This window comes from Mesocricetus auratus, unplaced genomic scaffold (assembly GCF_017639785.1).
Source record: "Mesocricetus auratus isolate SY011 unplaced genomic scaffold, BCM_Maur_2.0 Super-Scaffold_100013, whole genome shotgun sequence".
Taxonomy (NCBI): domain Eukaryota; kingdom Metazoa; phylum Chordata; class Mammalia; order Rodentia; family Cricetidae; genus Mesocricetus; species Mesocricetus auratus.
Window position 1 is genome coordinate 62,622,841 of NW_024429196.1, and position 18,609 is coordinate 62,641,449.

Genomic DNA, 18,609 nt, shown 5'->3' on the forward strand with positions numbered 1-18,609 from the left:
TTTTTTTGGTTTGTTTTTTTTCTATTTCTTGCATTTTTTGGTTATTTTTTTCTTCCATGTCTTTAAGGGATTTTCTCATATCCTCTTCGAGAGCCTCTATCATTTTCATGAAGGTATTTTTAAGGTTATTCCCTTCTGCTTCATCCTCATTGGGGTGTTCAGATCTTACTGGTGTAGAATCTCTAGACTCTGGTGGTGTCATATTTGTTTTTCTGTTGCTGAGTGGGTTCTTATATTGCCTCGTCCCCATCACTTCTTCCAGTGGGTGTAGAAAGAGCCTCATCCTCTCCTGGTGTATGGGTGACCAGGGTTCCCTTTTGGTGGGTGTAACCAAATCCAATATTCTCTGGCCTCTGCTGTCTGTCTTCTGCCCTCTGCCCTGAGTGTGGGCAGAAGTGGACCAGCTCTCTTCTCAAGCTCCTGGTCACTTCTCAGGCCCCTGGTCACTTGGTTGTCCTGGGGGGGAGTTGACCTAGCTGTAGTCCCCAAGCCAGGGGATCCTCTGCTCTTTGCCCTGGGTTTGGGAAGAAATGGACCAGCTCTCTCTGCAGGCTCCTGGTCACTTGGCCATCTGTCTGGGATGGAGTCAACCTGGCTGCTGTCCCCAAGCCAGGGGATCTGAAAGAGGGCTAGCAGGAGGAAATCTGGCCTAAGATGAAGACCCAGTGCTATCACCTCAGCTCTCTGCCCTGAGTGTGGGCCCCATTTAAATCTTTTTTAAACCAGGAAAGCACTCTGTAAATGCAAGGTCACTGAGATGTATTCATGACCTAACTTTTCTATGTGCTACAGTCAGTCCTGCGTGTGCCTCCTTTGGCGTTTCATAGTGGTATTCCTTCAGCCTGACTAGTGCTTTCTCACGCTTCTCCTGAGTTCTTACTCTTTCTCTAGATCTCAGCTAAAACGATCCTTCCCCTCAGAAGCCAGCCCTGACCATCAGCCGCAGCGCCCTGGTTTCCCCACCACCAGTTTCATTACTGTGTCTTCCTTGTCCTGTGTCCTTTCTCATTCCCAGACAGTCTCTAAGAGCTTCTTGTGCCACCCTGTGTCCTCAGTATCTAAATCATACAATACAGCTTCAGCATCCTTCTTAGCACAATGATCCTTGTGTCAACTACGAGTGGTACCCAGCGAGAGCTTTGTTTTCTTAGTGTCCCTTTGTTAGACTTCAAAGACCTCAAAGCACGGAGAGCAGCACAGAACACTTAATTCTCAGAGAAGTGATATTATGCAAGAACTTTCCTCAAGAGAAAAGCAAGAAAGCCCTTAGCCTCAGGGTGGGGGTGGGGTGGGGAGATATAAGAAGATCATGGGAAGGAAAGAAAGGTTGTGGAGTTCTGGATACCAAGCTGTTAATTTCCACGAAACACGTGCTGTTAAGGGGCCTGGGATATCATCTCCAGTGTTAGCTAGGGTTTCTAATGCCCTGAAGAGACACCATGACTGCAGCAACTCTTATGAAGGAAAACATTTAATTGGGTGGCTTACAGTTTCAGAGGTTTAGTTTCTTATCATTGTGGCAGGATACTGTGGCATGCAGGCAGCCATGGTGCTGGAGAAAGACCTGAGAGTTCTACATCTTGCACAGGCAACAAGAAGTAAGCTATGATATTGGGCATGGCTTGAGCATATATGAGATCTCAAAGCTCACCTCTACAGTGACACACTTCCTCCAACAAAGCCATACCTCCTAGTAGCACTATTCCCTGTGAGCTTATAGCTTCTAATCACATTCAAACTGCCACGCCTCCCCATGTCCTTTGAAATGTCATCCTGTGCTCTCATTACTAACAGAGCACTGTACTAAATGGCTTCCCTATAGAGACTGGGGGATGATCCCGACTGCCATGAGTTCAGTATTCAGGTACTGTGCATGAATGGTATGACCTTTTCAGGCATAAAATGATGTCGTATGAAAAGGCTGTGGAAAGTAGGGCTGGAGGTATAGCTCATTGGTAGAGTCTTTGCCTACTATGCACAACACTCTCAGTCAAGTCCCAGTACCATAAAACCAGGCAAGGTAATTGTGGTGGTTTGAATGAAAAGGACCACCATAGGCTCCTAGGGAGTGGAACTATTAGGAGATGTGGTCTTGTTGGAGTAGGTATGACCTTGTTGAAGTAAGTCACTGGGAGTGAGCTTTGAGGTTTCAGATGCTTAAGCCAGGCCCAGTGACAATCCAGATGTAGAATTCTCAGCTCCTTCTCCAGCACCATGTATGCCTGTGGGCTACCATGCTTCCTGCCACGATGATAATGAACTAAATCTCCGAACTTGTTAGCCAACCCCAATTAAATGCTTTCCTTATAGGGGTTGCCGTGGTAATGGTGTTTCTTCACAGCAATAGAAACCCTAACTAAGACAGTGAGTGATACACTTCTATAATTCAATCACATGGGAAGTAGAGACTGGAAGATCAAAAGTAAAGGTCATGGGGTTATTCTCAGCCAGACAGAGGCCAACATGAACTATGTAAGACCTTGTCTCAGAATAAACAAATAAGCAAAGGAAGAAAAGAAGCTGTGGAGGGGACCTGGGCATCCTCAAGTACCAGATAGGAAGAAGGACATATGCATGTATTGATGGCAGACCATTAGGCAGCATTACAAAGAGTGAAGCTCATCAGGCGATTGGATGATCAAATCAAGTCCAGTTAGTTACTTGATTCATTTCCCATGTTCTTCAGGTCTCTGGCCACTGCCCTCTAGGTGCTCATGCCTGAGGCCTAAGATGATGTAGGATAGCAGCATCTGACTCCACCCATCAAATGCCTTTTTATATGGAGTACATATGGATGCCTTGGACCACTCATTCATTCAAATATTCTAATTGCAGATGAAACCGAAATCAATATATTCTTAGAAACACATGATTATGTGCTTGGCAATAATTACTTTTCCTGAGGGGAGAACAAGGAAGTTGTGGCTTGCTCTGTGTATGTGTGTGTCCTCTGAATATGAGCTTTTCATGAGAATTAAAATCAAACAGTAAGAACTCTTTCCTTCTAGAAAATTAAAGATAGGTTAGATCACCAACTAAACCAACAAAAGTACTGATTTAATTGTATACTTTTATGGAATGGTCGTTTGGGCCCCCAATGGCAAGTTTCAGTCAACCCTTTCTATACAATTCTTACCTGGTAATGTAGGCAAGATTGCAAGCACCCAGCAAGGCAAGTCCTAGCTTCTTCGATGGATAGTGGTGTGGTCTGAGAATGGTTTCCACCAGTACAAAGAGCAGTATGTAGGTATGCTATAGAAGAAAATGAGAGAAACTAAGATAGAGCTCCCCAGCGTCTCACAGTGTAAATATTCCCTTGTCCCTTTCCAGTCTGTCCACTGTACACTTCCAGGCTGACCTTGGCAACCCTTGAGTTACAGCACTCTCCTCGGGTGCCCAAGGCCCATCTGCGGCTTCCGGTTACTGCTATGTCAGTCTTCTGTGTGGGTTCTAAGGCTCTGTGGCATGTGCTACCATCCTCTCTGGCCTTGCGTGTGCGCGCGCACACACACACACACACACACACACACACACACACACACGCACACGCACACACGCACGCACACTTTCCCTTATGTATACACCCACAAAGACCTTCTTTTCCTACTTGGACAGGGCAGTGACCCACAGAGTCCTTTGTACTCTGCATGCTGTTCTCAATCCAGAAGCCTCATTGGGCTTCCTCTCCATAAGCAGACAGTGTCTTTTCCCTCTGTCTGCGTGCGCAGATCCTCTATGCTCCTGACAACTAATACAATCTTCTATGGTGCTCTCTGTGAATTTTCCCTCTTGCTAATTTCTCTTGGTTTGCAGCCCTTAGACCTGGTGCCATGTAGTCTCGTACTGATGTTGTGTATCCATAAGCGTGGCTTGTGGGGCAGAAAACACCTCCCACATTCTCTGTGTTCCTCCACTACAGTCTACCTGGGGGATGGTAGGTGCTGTTGAGTATACATAAGGCTCCTTCTGAAACCCCCTAAGCCCATCTTCTTCCCCGTGTCCTCCTTCTTTATAACCATCTGCTTAGTCATATCTTTCAGATACTTAAAACTCCATTAACAAAATATAGTCAAGGAAGTGCACCTTTAGGGATGAGGTTGTTGGTAAAACCTGCCAGGGCTGTTCCCTTCTGGATTTTGGAAGCTGATCTAGGTTGGGTCCCTGAGGGTCTATACACAATGCTCCCTTCATTACTGAAGACATTACAGAGCCGTCTGTCACTTTGTACCCTGGTATACACAATTCTTTGCAACCCCTTGCAGGCAAAGCCTCCTGAAGCTGAGTCTGGGTGGTTGTCAGCAACCATTATGGAATCCTCAGGGCTTGGGAGGATCTGTGTGTTCCTACCTAGCCTATGGGGCTGGAGCTCAGAACCCTGGCTCAAAGCATTCTGTGTTGTCAGTCCCATAAGACTTGTGCTCAGGAGGAGTCCCTAAGAGTTGGAAGCTTCTTTTGTCCCTTGTAGCTTGGGCACAATCAGATCGAGATGAGCCTCAGGACACCAGTTTCTGACAAGTGGGACTGGGGTAATAAGGAGCAAATGTTAAGGATAGGGGTGAGGGCATCATTGGCTGGACTGTCCCAGCCAGGATCACAAGTGGGCAACACTGAACAGCCGAGCATCCTAAGGGTCTGGGATCCTGTGGTTTAGAATAGATAGAAATCACTTTTTTTGCAGTTTGTTTGAACCTGGTCCTGCATGTGCCGACTGGCTAGATGGAGGTACAATGGAGAAAGTTGCAGATTCTCTTTCATGCCCTGTACCTTTTTATGAGTTGGACTGCAGTTTGCTGCTTTTTGTGTTCCTCCAGTGAAGAAGCATGGCGTTTATGGGCATACCTTCCTCTGGGCTCGGGCTTTCCTGCTCACAAATGGGGACAATACATGGGCACTTTTGGTAAGCTCACGAGAATCACTAGCCCTAAGTCCTTGGAAGCCTCTGGTGACCACCTGCATTAGCTGTCGCTATCATTACTGTGAATTCCATCCTTGTTATAGGTGGGGTATTCATAGCATGGATGCTTCTGGCCTGTGCTTTGCAAGCTGCTACAGCATGCTTTCTAGTGGATGGGAGCAGAGCCATCTTGGGTCATCCTGGGGGATTCCCTCCCCTTCCCCCCACAGGTACCAAAGCTCCCAGATACAGCAGACTCTGATTCCTGATCATACGCAGTGACTGACCTCAGTGCTGTCTCTATCTAGAACCCCGACGGGAGCTAAGGGACAGAGCTGTCCGCCCTGCGCAGACACCTGTCTTTCTTCCTGCCTTTGCTCTGCATCAGTGGGAAGGAAGGATCCAGTTTCTATTAGGAGTCATTAACAGGTCCATTATGCTGGCCATTGAGCTGACAGATTTTATTAACCTCACCCACAACCAGAAGCTCCCTGTTGTCTGCACTAATGATCACTGGGAATGGAATTCCTGTGGAATAATGCAGTATCTTTGCATTAGGAGTAAATGAGTTCATGGTGATTAATGCTTTTACAACCAACAACTGGGGATGCATGACGGGCCACCTCTACTAGGTGCCTGCCCTTTGCTGGTGACATTCAATTGGATTTCCAAATAAGCTCTCCCTGATGGCTTCTGGGAAATTCACTTCCGTGATACCATTTGTGATGGTCCATAGACAGTGGCTTCTCACCAGTGAAGAGGTCTTTTAAAGTATCACATTTTCTCACAGGGCCTTGGGGTAAGCAGGAGCGAGGCAGAAATACTGAATCTACAGACTTTGTAAATACTGAGCTACTGAGCAGAGCCAAGCATGATGCAATAAACCTCTTGATGTCTCAAAAGTATCTGTGTTTCACCTCACACTGACATGCCAGAGAGCACATATTTCAAAGGAAAACAATGGGGGGAAAGAGTTCAATAAGAGAAAAAAATCAAATATGCTTTCTGTCTCCAACAAAAATCTAATAATTAGGCTGGGATTGACACAAATTAGAACGCTGCCAAAAATTACTGAAAACAGTGACTCATTCTGTATTTCAATTAACAGTTTCTCAGTTTCCCTTATAAACCGTGAAGGTGACAAAAATTAATTATCTCAGAGGGGTAAAATATTTCCTTCTGAAGTAAACAAAACATCACAGGCTGAGACAATGGCATATGTAAACACAGTGGGTGGGTCGAAGCTATCGCTCCTAGTCCATGAAGTTGTCATTTGGGTGGATTCTCCTTTCAATGTGTCTTTCTAACCATGGGGAGAGTGCTGCTGTCCCTTTTGTCCTTCCTGGATATTCCTTCTCTCCTATCCTTTCTGGAATGCCAGCTCCCATTAGCATCACACGGGAAATATTAATTTAGGTATTAGTCAATAACTGCACTTTAGATTCTCTGGGGCTGTGAATAATGACCATAGAGCATTCTTACGAGTTTGCAAGAGTGGCAATTGGAAAACCAGTGATGATGATTTGTGCTTGCATTTCTATTCGTCTCCTCCTTGAAGAATAACAGCTGTTAGGATGGCCTGATTCCTAATGAACTAAACTACAATGGGTACCTTCTCTGCCTGACTCTCAAGAAGCAGTCCTCAGGCAGTGAAGTAACTATTGGAGCCTGGAGGCATCTTGGGTTTTGTTTGTTTTGGTTTTGGTCTTACTCTGCAGTTTGGGACCTGCCTTCCACTACTGGGGCTTTAGCCTGCTCATAGTCAGAGGTCCCAAAGACTGCACATACAGCACAGACAGCCACCTCAGACTCTGGAGGTGGGATGATGGTTGGGGGAGAACGTTTAATTTGCTCTAATGAAAAAATACTGGGGAGACTACCTATTTTAAAAATCAGATGGGCTTTGCTTCTTTTCTCTATTTCATTTCCTTGCTGGAATCGACCTTGCGTTGAGCTCACTTTATCAGGACTGATAAAAAACAGAGCCAACTTTTGTGCTCAAAGAGCAGCCATCGGGAAGTTTCTCCTTTAGATGCCCTTTCTTTACCCCAGCTGATGACCCACTGCTGTTTCATGCAGGCTTCGGTGCTCTAATCTCCTCTGTCAAGATAGTGCTTGTATCTAAGAATCAACTCCTCATGTTGACTTTTCGCAAACATCAAAGCATGCCAGTGAGCGAGCTTCTGCATTAGGCTAGATGATGGGGAAGACCCACTCCAAATGTGGGAGGCACCATTCCATGGACTAAAGTCTTACACTGAATAAAACCGAAAATGGAGCTTAACACTCACACTGTTGCTCTCTTTCCTGACTGAATCTGATGTGACTCAAGTTCTTGCCACCAAGGCCAATGCGCTGTCTGTCCCTCCACTGTGACCCAAAAGGAACCCTTCCTTCCTAGGTGGCTCTTGTCATGTATTTGGTTATAGCAATGAGAAAAGTGGCTAATGCAACATCCTCATGGTGCTAATGAGTGGATGTTTTCAAATGACCTTTAGTGTGCTACTAAGACCTCACTCCAGGACACATAAAGATGGATCTCATGATAAACCAGACACACCAAAGCAAAATGAACCTGCATAAAAGCTCCTTGGGGACAAACATAACAAAAACATCAATTGAAATTTAGATGGAAATGCAAGAGGTGGAGGAAAGGAGGCCAAGCAAACCTTATTGAAGTATTGTTACTCCTAGGTTTGTCACACGGCTCATGATTATGCCCCTGTCCATTTCCATTCAGTGACAGCTGCTAGGTTAATCCTATTTGGGCAGAGCCTGGTTTGTTTTGACCCTCTTCTTCCCCAACCTGGCTGACTCTGCCTCACACCCCCACCGGACAACAGTGGAAGTCCTGGATGTGCATCTGGGAGTGTTTTATAGTCCCAAACTGAAGCCATCGGTGTGTAGACTTCCTCCCATTATCAACAAGGTGCAGCTTTTCTTGAAGTAAATCTGGTAGGGTAAACCAGAAGTGTACACACAGGTCATTTGGTTTTTACCTCTAGGGGATCTTGGCTTTTAACTCTTGTGCCTCTACTGTCTTTGAGACTCTTCTCCAACCTCAGTGTTACAATTTTAAAAGAGGACTGTACTTATAAAACAAAACTCTCTTCTGCTTTCTAGGAATTCACTGGCAGGACTCCATTGTAATTACAGAGTCAACGTGAAATTGCCTTGGGCAAGGGGTGGAGGATGGAGGGACATAAACGGCCCACAGAGAGACTACAAGCTCTGGGTTTATCTTCACTATCCACCTAGGTAGGCTGACACAGGGTGCCCACCTGCAAAGAAGTTAAAAACCAGCTATCTCATGAGGAAGCATCTTCACCGTTTTCCCATTTTACTCTAAAATGTACCTGGATATCTGAACTAACTCATGGAGAGATGGACAAATTGATGCTAAAGCCAAAGCAGCGAACCAGCAAGTGCAGAGCCAGTGGTTCACTGTGGAATCCCTTCATTATTACGCTGGAAAATTTTCATAATAAGACACTGAGGGGGTTGAAAAGCCTTCACTGATCTGGAAATAAAGGGTCCTACGGGGCAAGGGAGGAAGTGCGCTAGTATTTCATATGGATGTGTTTTTGAATGGATAACTAAATGGCAACATCTCAAACCTTCTGAAAGCTTTGTAAGCCATCTTCCACATGCAGAATTGCATCCTTAGGTTAACCTGTAATTAACCCAAGCATCATACTCCTACTTGGAGAAGTTAGTTAGTTTTAGAAGAGTTTGGCCTGGAGAAGTAGTGATGATTTGGAGTCGATCTACTTAGGGTCTGCAAAAACAGACATCTGAGACCCCAGAATACTGTCTTACCAATGTATTCTACCCCTTCCTGTGCTTTCCCCCGCTGTCTGCAACACTCGTTCTTGTAACCACAGACTTGCTCCTTTAGACCTTACGTCCAAACTCTATATTCCCTACGGCTGCTTAGCTTTTAAATCTCAAGCTTCAACTTGCTGATTTTCCCACATGTGGCGGTTTGAATAAGAAATGCTCCCCATAGACTCATGTATTTGATGTATTTGACGACTTGGTCCCCAGTTGGTGGTGCTGTGTAGGGAAGGTTACGGGCATTTGGGAAGTGGAGCCTTGCTGGAGGAAGTGTGTCACTGGGCAGACTGTTCCAGCCTTCCCTTGCCTCCTTACATCCCCCCCCCCCAACTCTCGCTCAGGTTCTTGTTTTCTCTTTGCTTCCAGTGTGGATTAGGTATGTAGTCCCCTGCTTCCTGGCTGCCAGAGCATCCTCCTGCTCCTCGTGTCATGCCTTCCTGCCATGATGGACTGGAATCCATCTGGAACTGTAAGCTAAACTAAATCAAACCTTTTTCTCATCTAAGCTGCTTTTGGTCATGCCGTTTTGTCATGGCAACAAAAAAAAAAATAAGGCGTACATCTATCAGGAGCATAGTTAGCTACTTTGTAATCTGGCCAACCTCCTAAATCTAGTCTCATATGACTACTTCCTGTGGTTCTCCCTTTCTGTCCCTCTTCTCAAATCTCATCCTTGTTCTCCAAGGCGTGCCAGCAGGCTATCATCAAGACTCAAATCAGCCTCTCAGTGGATTTTTGCTTCTATTTGTCTTTTCCTATGACTCTTCACTTTTCTTTCTTTTAAATTAGTTCTTCATTTTTTTTCTCCCTTAACTAGCCCTATGCACCTTTGAGACACCTTTCATCTCCAGTTCATTCATTAGCATTGGAAGACATCAGAAAAACTAGAACTCAAGAGAACAGATGCAATAAAGCAGCTAGAAGACTTATGGCACTACTGCCAAGACTCACAGTTCTCCACAGCGAGTTTCCACATAGCTGACATGACAGAGAGGGGATTGACATGATCTGTTTTAGATTCCTTTTAGTGAGAAAACTGAAAAGAAATTTTTTACTGTTGGACTCCATTTGGGGGACCATAAGTGATCTATCAATTTAACAGTCTCCTCATAGCAAACAGTCCAGAGTTCTAGAATCTATGAACCGATATCCTTGGAAGGCAATGTAAGAAAGTAGGAGTTAAGAGATCCTGTCTCATATATCATTGTGCAGCATGCTGTGGTCTCAGCAGACTGGAAGTACCATTTCCTCATGAACGTTTTCATTTTAACTTTGCTTTGGATGTCAGCCTCTTTGAATAAAGCCCGGATGCAAGGGTTATCAACTAGGTACTGACTCAGATGTAAAAACTTGGAGTTTTTTAATGGCTGTGCTAATACAGATGGATGCCCTGGTATTGCAAATGAGACGTTCCAAGCATACAAATCTCCTTCTTTTTCTTCTACATGCCACTCCCCTTCCCTGCCTCCCCCACTACCCCTTCCTGAAATGCCCTCCCTCATCACTATTCAGTGTGTTTGTTTGTTTTCCTGCAGCTCTGTTTTTCCACTCCTGTTCTCGATGAGTTTACAAATGCTTTGGGGGCAAAGATCTAATTTACTCTTTTCTGCACTCCCCTCCAGTTGTATGAAGAAATACTTGACTGATAATCTTGTTATAGAGAAAGGTAGAGTCCTTAATGTGGCTTGGTCACCTATCTTTTCTTAACCTCCATGCCCAAGATCCTCTCCATCTCCTTCTGGTTACTCTGCATCCATGCCTGAAGATCTCTGTGCCGTCTGTTAGCACTGACCCATCATCTATCTGTCCCTCCATTTCCTCCCCCTCTTTGCCTAATTCCCATTATGGAGTGGCTCAGTGACTTCCTGGGGGAATCCAAGCACTCTAGTTGATAATCTTCATGGCCTGCTTGGAGCCCTCTATGTTAATTCCCATCTCAGTATCCTACAAGCCCAGAGCATCTTCCTCAGACTAAATCAGCAACTCAAAGTTTAGGCCACTTATTATTGGTGGCATTAATGAGTGAGGCCAAGAACTCAGAGTGGCATCCACAGACATCAGCTTCCATATATCAGGGTGCATGTATGAGGGAAGAATGACGGTGTTGGCCTCATAACTAGATAGAGATGGAATGCTTGGTCCTAAAATTATGTCTTGGATACTGCAAGGAAGCCTATGAGCAAGTGAGACTCTAGGGAACAACCAACAGGTGCCTACACCACGACAACTACACTCAGGCTCAACCAGTGGTGCTAGCATTTACAGCCAACATCCCTGCAGGGTATTGGAAGACTGAAAGGCAGCACACACAGCCCCTTGTCTGTCCCAAGAATACCTGGACTTCCTCCATCCTGAGGTTGGGACAGGTGGAACCCTCTCTCCTATAGCCTCTCTATCCCCCTCCTCTCCATCAGTCTTCCTCCTACACTTCCTCTATGACCCCTTGTCTGGCTTCACCAGGCACGCAGATATATATTGAGACAGACATATTGGAGAACTCTCTAGATGGCTGCTCAAAGTTGATGAGAGGTTATACTCAATACAGAGGGAGCTTAGGAAGCATTGGGTTTTTTTTCTTGCTTTGTAGGCACTCTGTGTCCCAGGCAATGTCATTTCCTCCCCAGTATCCTATCACCACATCAGCAAAGAACTCAGGACAAGAAGACAGCTGTTTTCCTTGGGAGATAACAGTTATTCATGAAAGTGCCCTGTAAGCTCAAGTTCTGGGTCACAGTTGTGAGCCCTCCTCAAAGCAGATTCCATGAGGGACCACTTCCCTTTCTTTCTCTGTCTTTTCTTCATGCTGACCCATTATCCTATTCTGATAGAGTTCTCTAGCTACTCTGCACAAATGGCTGTTGCTCACGGGTGATTTTCCTAAATGTACACAAATTTAGGGTTAGTCTCTCAGTGTGCATTTCTGTTGGGTTCTTAAAGGTGGCTGAAAGTGAGGGTTGAGAAATATCCTTACCATATCCATCTAATATCCCAAAAGACACAGTTCTGAATCCATGCTTTAAGCAACTGAAAAATAGCATTAATGAATTTAAATTTGGATTTATTTCAAACTTAGTCTGTCACCGTAGGGCCAGACTACTTTTAAACTATCATGTAGTAGAAGCTCTAAAAAACATTAGACAGTGGTAGGTAGCATGGGATTGAACCCTTAGGGACTACAATGGATAAACACACCTTTGCTTAATTCAAAGAATTGTGATCCTCGTGTGAGGCTCACTGGGTCAAAATCTTTCTGTCTTAAAAACTTGGGGACCTTGTATCAACAGTTTTGGACTCCTAGCCAGGTCTGATAAGTTCATAATGGTTACCAAATGGTGTTTTGTTGTTTTGAAATGGTTATATTAGATATCTACATATCTGAAACTACTTTTAAAACTATAAACTCTTTTCTCTTTGAAAAAACTCAGAACAAAACAAAAATGGCTGTGCATAAGATATTAAACTGAAGCTATCCAATCTGATATTGAACACTCAAGAAATATTTACATAAGGACAAAGAGCTGGGAGTTATAAGAGCATTAAACAAACCTCTTTTAAAGTCAAAGTAGAGAGGACACAATAGAGGGAGAAGAGATAAATTAGTATCTGGAAGAAATACTGTGGAACAGCCACCATGAAGTCAATACTTCTCAAACCCCACTCTACATTTTAGAAAAGATCATCCTTAAGCTGAGATTTCCCCTGTGTATCACAGGATGTCAAGTACCGTCCTTGGTTTGCATACATCAGATGTCAGTAGCACAGTCCTACTCAAGTGTGACATTGTTATACATCTGGAGAACAAACTCCAGAGAATCAGTAAGTTGAGCATATTGGAGCTGAGAGACAGATGGAGTTGGGGGACAGATGGAGTTGGGGGTCAAATTCAGTTGAGAGTCAGATGACGTTGAGGGTTAGATGGAGTTGGGGTTCAGATGGAGTTGAATATCAGATGGAGCTGGGGGGGTCAGATGATGGAACTGGGGGTCAGATGGAGTGGGGGGTCAGGTGGAGTTGAGGGTCCGTGGCTAAAATGATGGTCTAAAGACTGTTTTTCAAAGGAGATTTACAGAAATGATCAGTTTGGAGATTGTATAAAGAAAAAACTAGGTGATTTCAGTAATGAGGTGAGATATTACAACATAGCACCAGGAGCTAAGGAAACATTTCAATTCAAGCATTAGGACCTTGGTTTCAATCTCCAGCATCCATATACAGGAGCATATGCCTATGGTCCCAGTGCTGGGTGGAGACAGGAAGATCCCTGGGGCTTCCCAGCCAGTCAGTCTAACCAAATAAGAAAGCTCTAGGTTCAGTCTAGGCCTTGTCTGAAAAAAATAAGGCATAGAGTGATGGAGGAAGAAGCCCTCTTGTCTTCACACACATGTGTACACATTTGCACATGCACACTCAAATGTGTATGCATACATATACACACAAAGACACAGCACCATATTGACTAAGCACAGAGGCAAGAAGACTATTGTGAGCTTCTCGCTGCGTTCCCACACTCATTATCCTTCCACAGTGAGTCCTGCGCTCCTCGCCCAGGGGACCACTGGCTATCAACCTCCTGTTTATGGTGTTCTTAGAGATGGACTCTGGAGAAACTTGGAAGGCTAGCCTGGAGACTCTACCACACTGCCATTTCCAGCTGTCTCATACACTTGGAGACTGACTGAAATCTCACTTGTGAATATGAAATCCGGGGACCTGTGTGCAGGTTAAGTTGGTGACAAGGTCACTTTCAGAACCCTCCACACTCCTGAGAAAGCATGCCTAGGGTATTGAAACCAGCTTCTCATTACCCAGAAAGTTGATTTGCTGCCTTCTCCTGGTTTTCTTAGAGAAAAAAAAGTCAAAAGGGCTCTAAAGGTCATGAAACATCTTCTCAACAAAGAACAGTACGATGTGGCTTTTAGGAGCCTGAATATGTGTCTGGAGATGATATGCCTAAAACACACTTGGTAAGGTGCCTGGAATACCCCTCTGAAATGACTCTGCTCTTTTTGGTTTCCAATTGCCGGCAACAACACAACAAAAACTCCCCTGCTGTCCTCTGTAAGTTGATGCGGTTTAGCTTTCAAACCTGAATTCTTGCTGATAGCCTCTGTTTCTTGTAAGGGAAGTAAGGAAAGGCTGAACCTTTTAGAGGCTTTTATTAAAAGTCTGTTCTTAAAATAAAAAGTCTTTGATTTGCAGTTGAAATGTTTGGTTCCATGGAGGCCACTAAAGAACTGCTTCTTCCTTGTGAAACTTTATATTTCAGGGGTTCAAAATGACTCCCTGAGTCACCCATCTGTATGGACTACATCTCTCAGTGTAAGTGCCCACCCAGTCATTGCCCAAGCGAGGGAAATGGGCCTTTGACATGTGTTCATTCATAAAGAAAGGATGTTTTTATTTCAACCGTGTCTTTTCCCTTTCTTTGGACCACATTTCATTAATCTGGTGACCTCCATGACTGTGTATCCATTTCTTCTCTTATTTTCATCCCCAGTCACACTTCTTCCCTACTTCAGTGGCTGTTTGAACTCTCCTTGGCTACTTGAATGTTGTTACCCAGTGTACATCTGGAAATGGTGATGACCAAGGAAATTGGAGATCAGCAAAAGGCCATGACCCAAACCAGGATAGATGCTATTCAACAAAATTCATGCTGTAACTGTGGTATTGTTCTTGTCTTAAACATTAAACAGCTTCAAATACACTGGGTCTCAGGTAGAACCAAAACTTCCATAGGTATTTTCAAGGTACTAGAGAACTTGGTAGAATTTCATTACAACCTTGTGTACAAAAGTCCCCAGGTTTCCAAAGTGCCAACTGCTTGCACAGTAGATCCTCTCTTTTGCCACCCAGTGTCACTTGATCTTATCAAACCCTGCTATTCCCCCAAAGAGGAGGAATCTTGGGGTCAGTCAAGATTTCAAGAAACCATGAGGCTAAGCAGTGACCTCTTCATCCTTTCCTGAAATAACCTCCATTGTCTATTGTACACTACATGCTCTGTACAGCACTTAAGATAAAAGACAAATATCTCTACTTTTGCAGACTTTACTTATGAGCAAAATTTTCTATAATCAAGAAAACACAATACCAACATACTGAGTGCTGTGAAGGAAGGCTGGGAAACTATGCATGGGAACACAGGCAGAGAGGTGCAGTACAGACAGAGTCAGGGCAGCCATTCAGAGGTCAGGTTTAATAACGTTTTGAACATAAAGGGAACCATTTGAGAGCAGATGGGGAAGATTCCAGGTCAGAAGGACTGCATGGGAAATGGTCCCGGTGAAGGAAAGACTTCAAGATTTATAGGAAAAGAGAAATGGCGAGAACACCTGAAACTCACCAGGCTTTGATGACACGCACCTTTAATCCCAACACTCAGGGCCAGATGCAGTCAGATCTTTGTGTGTTTGGGGCCAGCCAAGACTATATAGTAAGACCTTGTCTCAACATAAACAAACAAGCGGATGGAGAGATGGCTCAGAGATTAGGAGCACTGACTGTTTTTCCAGAGGGCCTGAGTTCAATTCCCAGCAACCACATGGTGGCTCACAATCATCTATAATGAAATCTGGCATCCTCTTCTGGTATGCAGACATACATGCAGACAGAACACTGTATACATAATATGTAAACATAAATATAAATTAATAAATCCCAGTACATCAAGAAGAAAGATGTCCCATCTGAGCTGGCAGCAATGAGTCTGATGAGCATAGATCAAATGAACTAGGAAGCCATGGAGGAGGACTGGGAGAGTGGAGGAGGCTTAGAGAGTGGAGGAGGACTAAGGTTGTATTTTCCAATTCCTTTTGCTGTTACATGGAGACAGTTGAGAATGGCAACAGTTTAGATCTCTGGTATGGATCATGCAGAAAGTGGTTGTAGTCCCCAGCACATCAGTGGTGGAGTCTAGAAAGTGACCAGAAATGCTACCTACTTGGGTGGAATGAATAAGATATCTAAGAAATCAGCAAGTTCAATACTGGCTTTTTTGTTTGTTTGGCATTTTTATTGGTTTATGTTCACCGAGCATAGTTCTGGGTTTCATAAAGACAACTTCTTTCAAATATGTCATATTATTTGACCATATTCCTCCCCCCTATCCCCTATGTTTCCTTTCCCTTCTCACAGTGGGTCATCTTCCTTCCCCCAGTCTCCCCTTTGACTTTCATGTCATATATGTACATAGTTTTTATCTACATAGAATTTAGGATCCACCAAGGAAAGAAAGTATGCAACGCCCGTCTTTCTGAGTCGCTTATTTTGCAAAACATGATGACATCAAATGGCATCTATTTTCCAGATAGAATGCTAGTCTATATCCCAGGTTTGTATGGGACTCACTGCATAGCAAGACTTGTTTTAAATCCATAGAAACCCTCCTGCTTCAGTCTCCTGAGTGCTGGGGTTAAGGTATGAGCCTCTATACGCACCTTATTTTTTTTTCTATGAGTCAGTCTCACAATATAGCTCCAAAGAGCCTTAAAACCACAATTCCAATTCTGGCTTTTATCTTAAGCAATTAGGAAACCATGGCTCCAATTCCCAAGTTGGAAAAGTTCAGAATAGGCTTGGAAATGAAAATAAAATGTCCGGTTCTGGACATGTCAACTCAAAGGAAAAGGGACTTGCGGCCATTTAGGCAGTATTGAAGTCAAGACACTTGAAAGAACCCTACACATGAGGTCACAGAGAAACAAAAATCCATCCCAGAACAATAAACACAGCAGCAAGACCTAGGAAAGCCCCAAATATTACAAAATGAACAAATGACAGGAACAAATGCATGGGTTTCAATAATAACTCTGAATTTAATGGTCTCAATTCTCCCATCAAAAGACACAGACCAGCAGTCTGGTTTTAAAAACAGGTACCTCTATTTGTTGTCTACAAGAAACAGCCTCCATTTTAAAGACAAACATAGTCCAGTGGTCAGAGGAGGCTGGAAAAATGCACTCCCAAGAAAATGCAACCACAGAAAGCAAGCAGATATCACATCACAGTACAACCATCTGACAAAATAGACTTCACACAAAAATGAGAAAAATATGAAAAGAGTCACTTCGTATTGATGATAGACAGTCCACCAAGAGGCTTTCTGATCCAAAACACACATAAGTGGAACGGTGATGCAACCGGTTTCACCCAGCAAACTCTACTTGATATAAAAGCACAGACTGGCGTCATCCAAGAACAGTGGGTCACACCAAGACCTCATTCACCCATACTAAAAGCACCCATACAAAACATCAACAAAGGAACATCAGAGTTAGATGACACAGATCAAAGAGATTTACCAGAATGGTCCATCTAAATGCTAGTACATTCTTCTCAGCAGCCCCTGGAGCTTTCTCAAATCTTCCTTTTGAGATCTCATTCTATTTTTGTAAGGTCACCCTTTGGTGAGAGTATGTGAGTACTAAAATATGTGTTAGTACTGCACTCCTGTTTTTTAGAAGATACTCTCACCGACTTAACACATTTTCAGGGGTTTGTTTGTTTGCTAGTTTTATGTTCTTTTGCTTTTGAGACAAGGACTCACAATCCTCCTGATTTAGCCTTCCAAGTCCTAAGGTTACCATCATGTGCCATTTTAGTTGGGTCCCAAAATGGGCTCACCAAGCCCTGAGGGTAAAGAGACACCTGTGATCCAAGCTGTCAGAGAAGAGGCAGCCAGGAGTCAAGAACTAAAGCCAGCCAGGCAGAGCCCCAGCGTGATGGGTGAGGGGGTCAGGATAGCCTAAAAGGGTTGAAGGTCAGACTGCTTCCCTGACAAGGGAACATTAGCTCCTGGGAGGGAATGTATCAGGCACTCTAAGTGTAAGCTGACCAGAGAGTCACAGACTTAACCCTAAACCTACGAAAACTACTTTTCATAGCCGAGTACCTACTACCCGACCACAGCCGGAGCAGAAGACTGGATCCAGACCTGACTGGGTGTTGCTCTCCTCCTCCCTCTTCTCCCTTTCTCCCAGGTTACACAATTCTTCCTTGATTGGTCCTGTTTTTTCACCTTATTTGCATGCAATCCTATTCATCTAATCAGAATCCACTTGGTTCTATAGAGTTTGACCCAGGAGTCTTAGAGAGGCAGTCTCATTGACATAGACATGAAAGGAGGAAGGGAAGAGTTTAGACCCCAATTCCTGGTGGAGTCCAGTCCTCTGCTGAATTCTGGCTTTAGTTGGGGGCCAGGATCCTGGAGGCTTGTCTTCTAGAGGCTCTATAGGAAGGAAGACTGATTTCAAGGCTCCAAGCTCTGGTTGTGGAAGGGAATTTGTTCCTGCAGCTGTCTCCAGCCTTGAAGACGTGCCACAGATGGAAGGCCTGCCATTCCCGTCACTTCTACGACTCACCTGCTTCCTGCAGATCTACTCTGGGTTGGATCTCTTGCCAACAGTCTCTGTTGGCACCTTTAAGAGACACTTGCCACCTCTTTTGATTGGCACTCAAAGTCTGCTGACAGCACAAGGACTATGATACCCATGGGCTCTCTGGGTTGCATCCTCCTGCAGCTAAAAGACTTAGAGCACCTCTATTGTCTGCCCACTACATTCTTAGAGGCAGGCCAAGACGAGACCCCAAGATAGGAGATTCAACCCTCTCAGCACCACATTGTCTTACATCAAATTTTTTTCCTTACCTTTAACTTCTCAGGATCTTGAAGCCAGTATTCCATCTTTGCTGCTGAAACCCATCCCCAAGTGTGACAGTTTGCTGGTCCCTCAGTGTCCACAAGGGCCTGGCTACAGGATCCTTTTGACTACCAAAATATTTGGATACTCAAGTTCTTTGTCTAAAGCAGTGCTTCTCTGCCTTCCTAATGCTGTGACCCTTTAATACAGTTCCTCATGTGGTGGTGACCCCAAAAC

General features: G+C 44.3%; 1 protein-coding gene across 3 annotated transcripts in view; it reads right to left on the minus strand.

Annotated features, from left to right (window-relative positions):
• Adtrp (androgen dependent TFPI regulating protein) overlaps positions 1-18,609 on the minus strand; it is a 91,654-nt gene that overhangs the window by 19,272 nt on the left and 53,773 nt on the right. For all 3 annotated transcript variants that reach the window (XM_040755228.1, XM_040755227.1, NM_001310573.1), the window contains 1 exon segment: positions 3,137-3,252. In XM_040755228.1, coding sequence (XP_040611162.1) covers positions 3,137-3,252 — 116 coding nt within the window.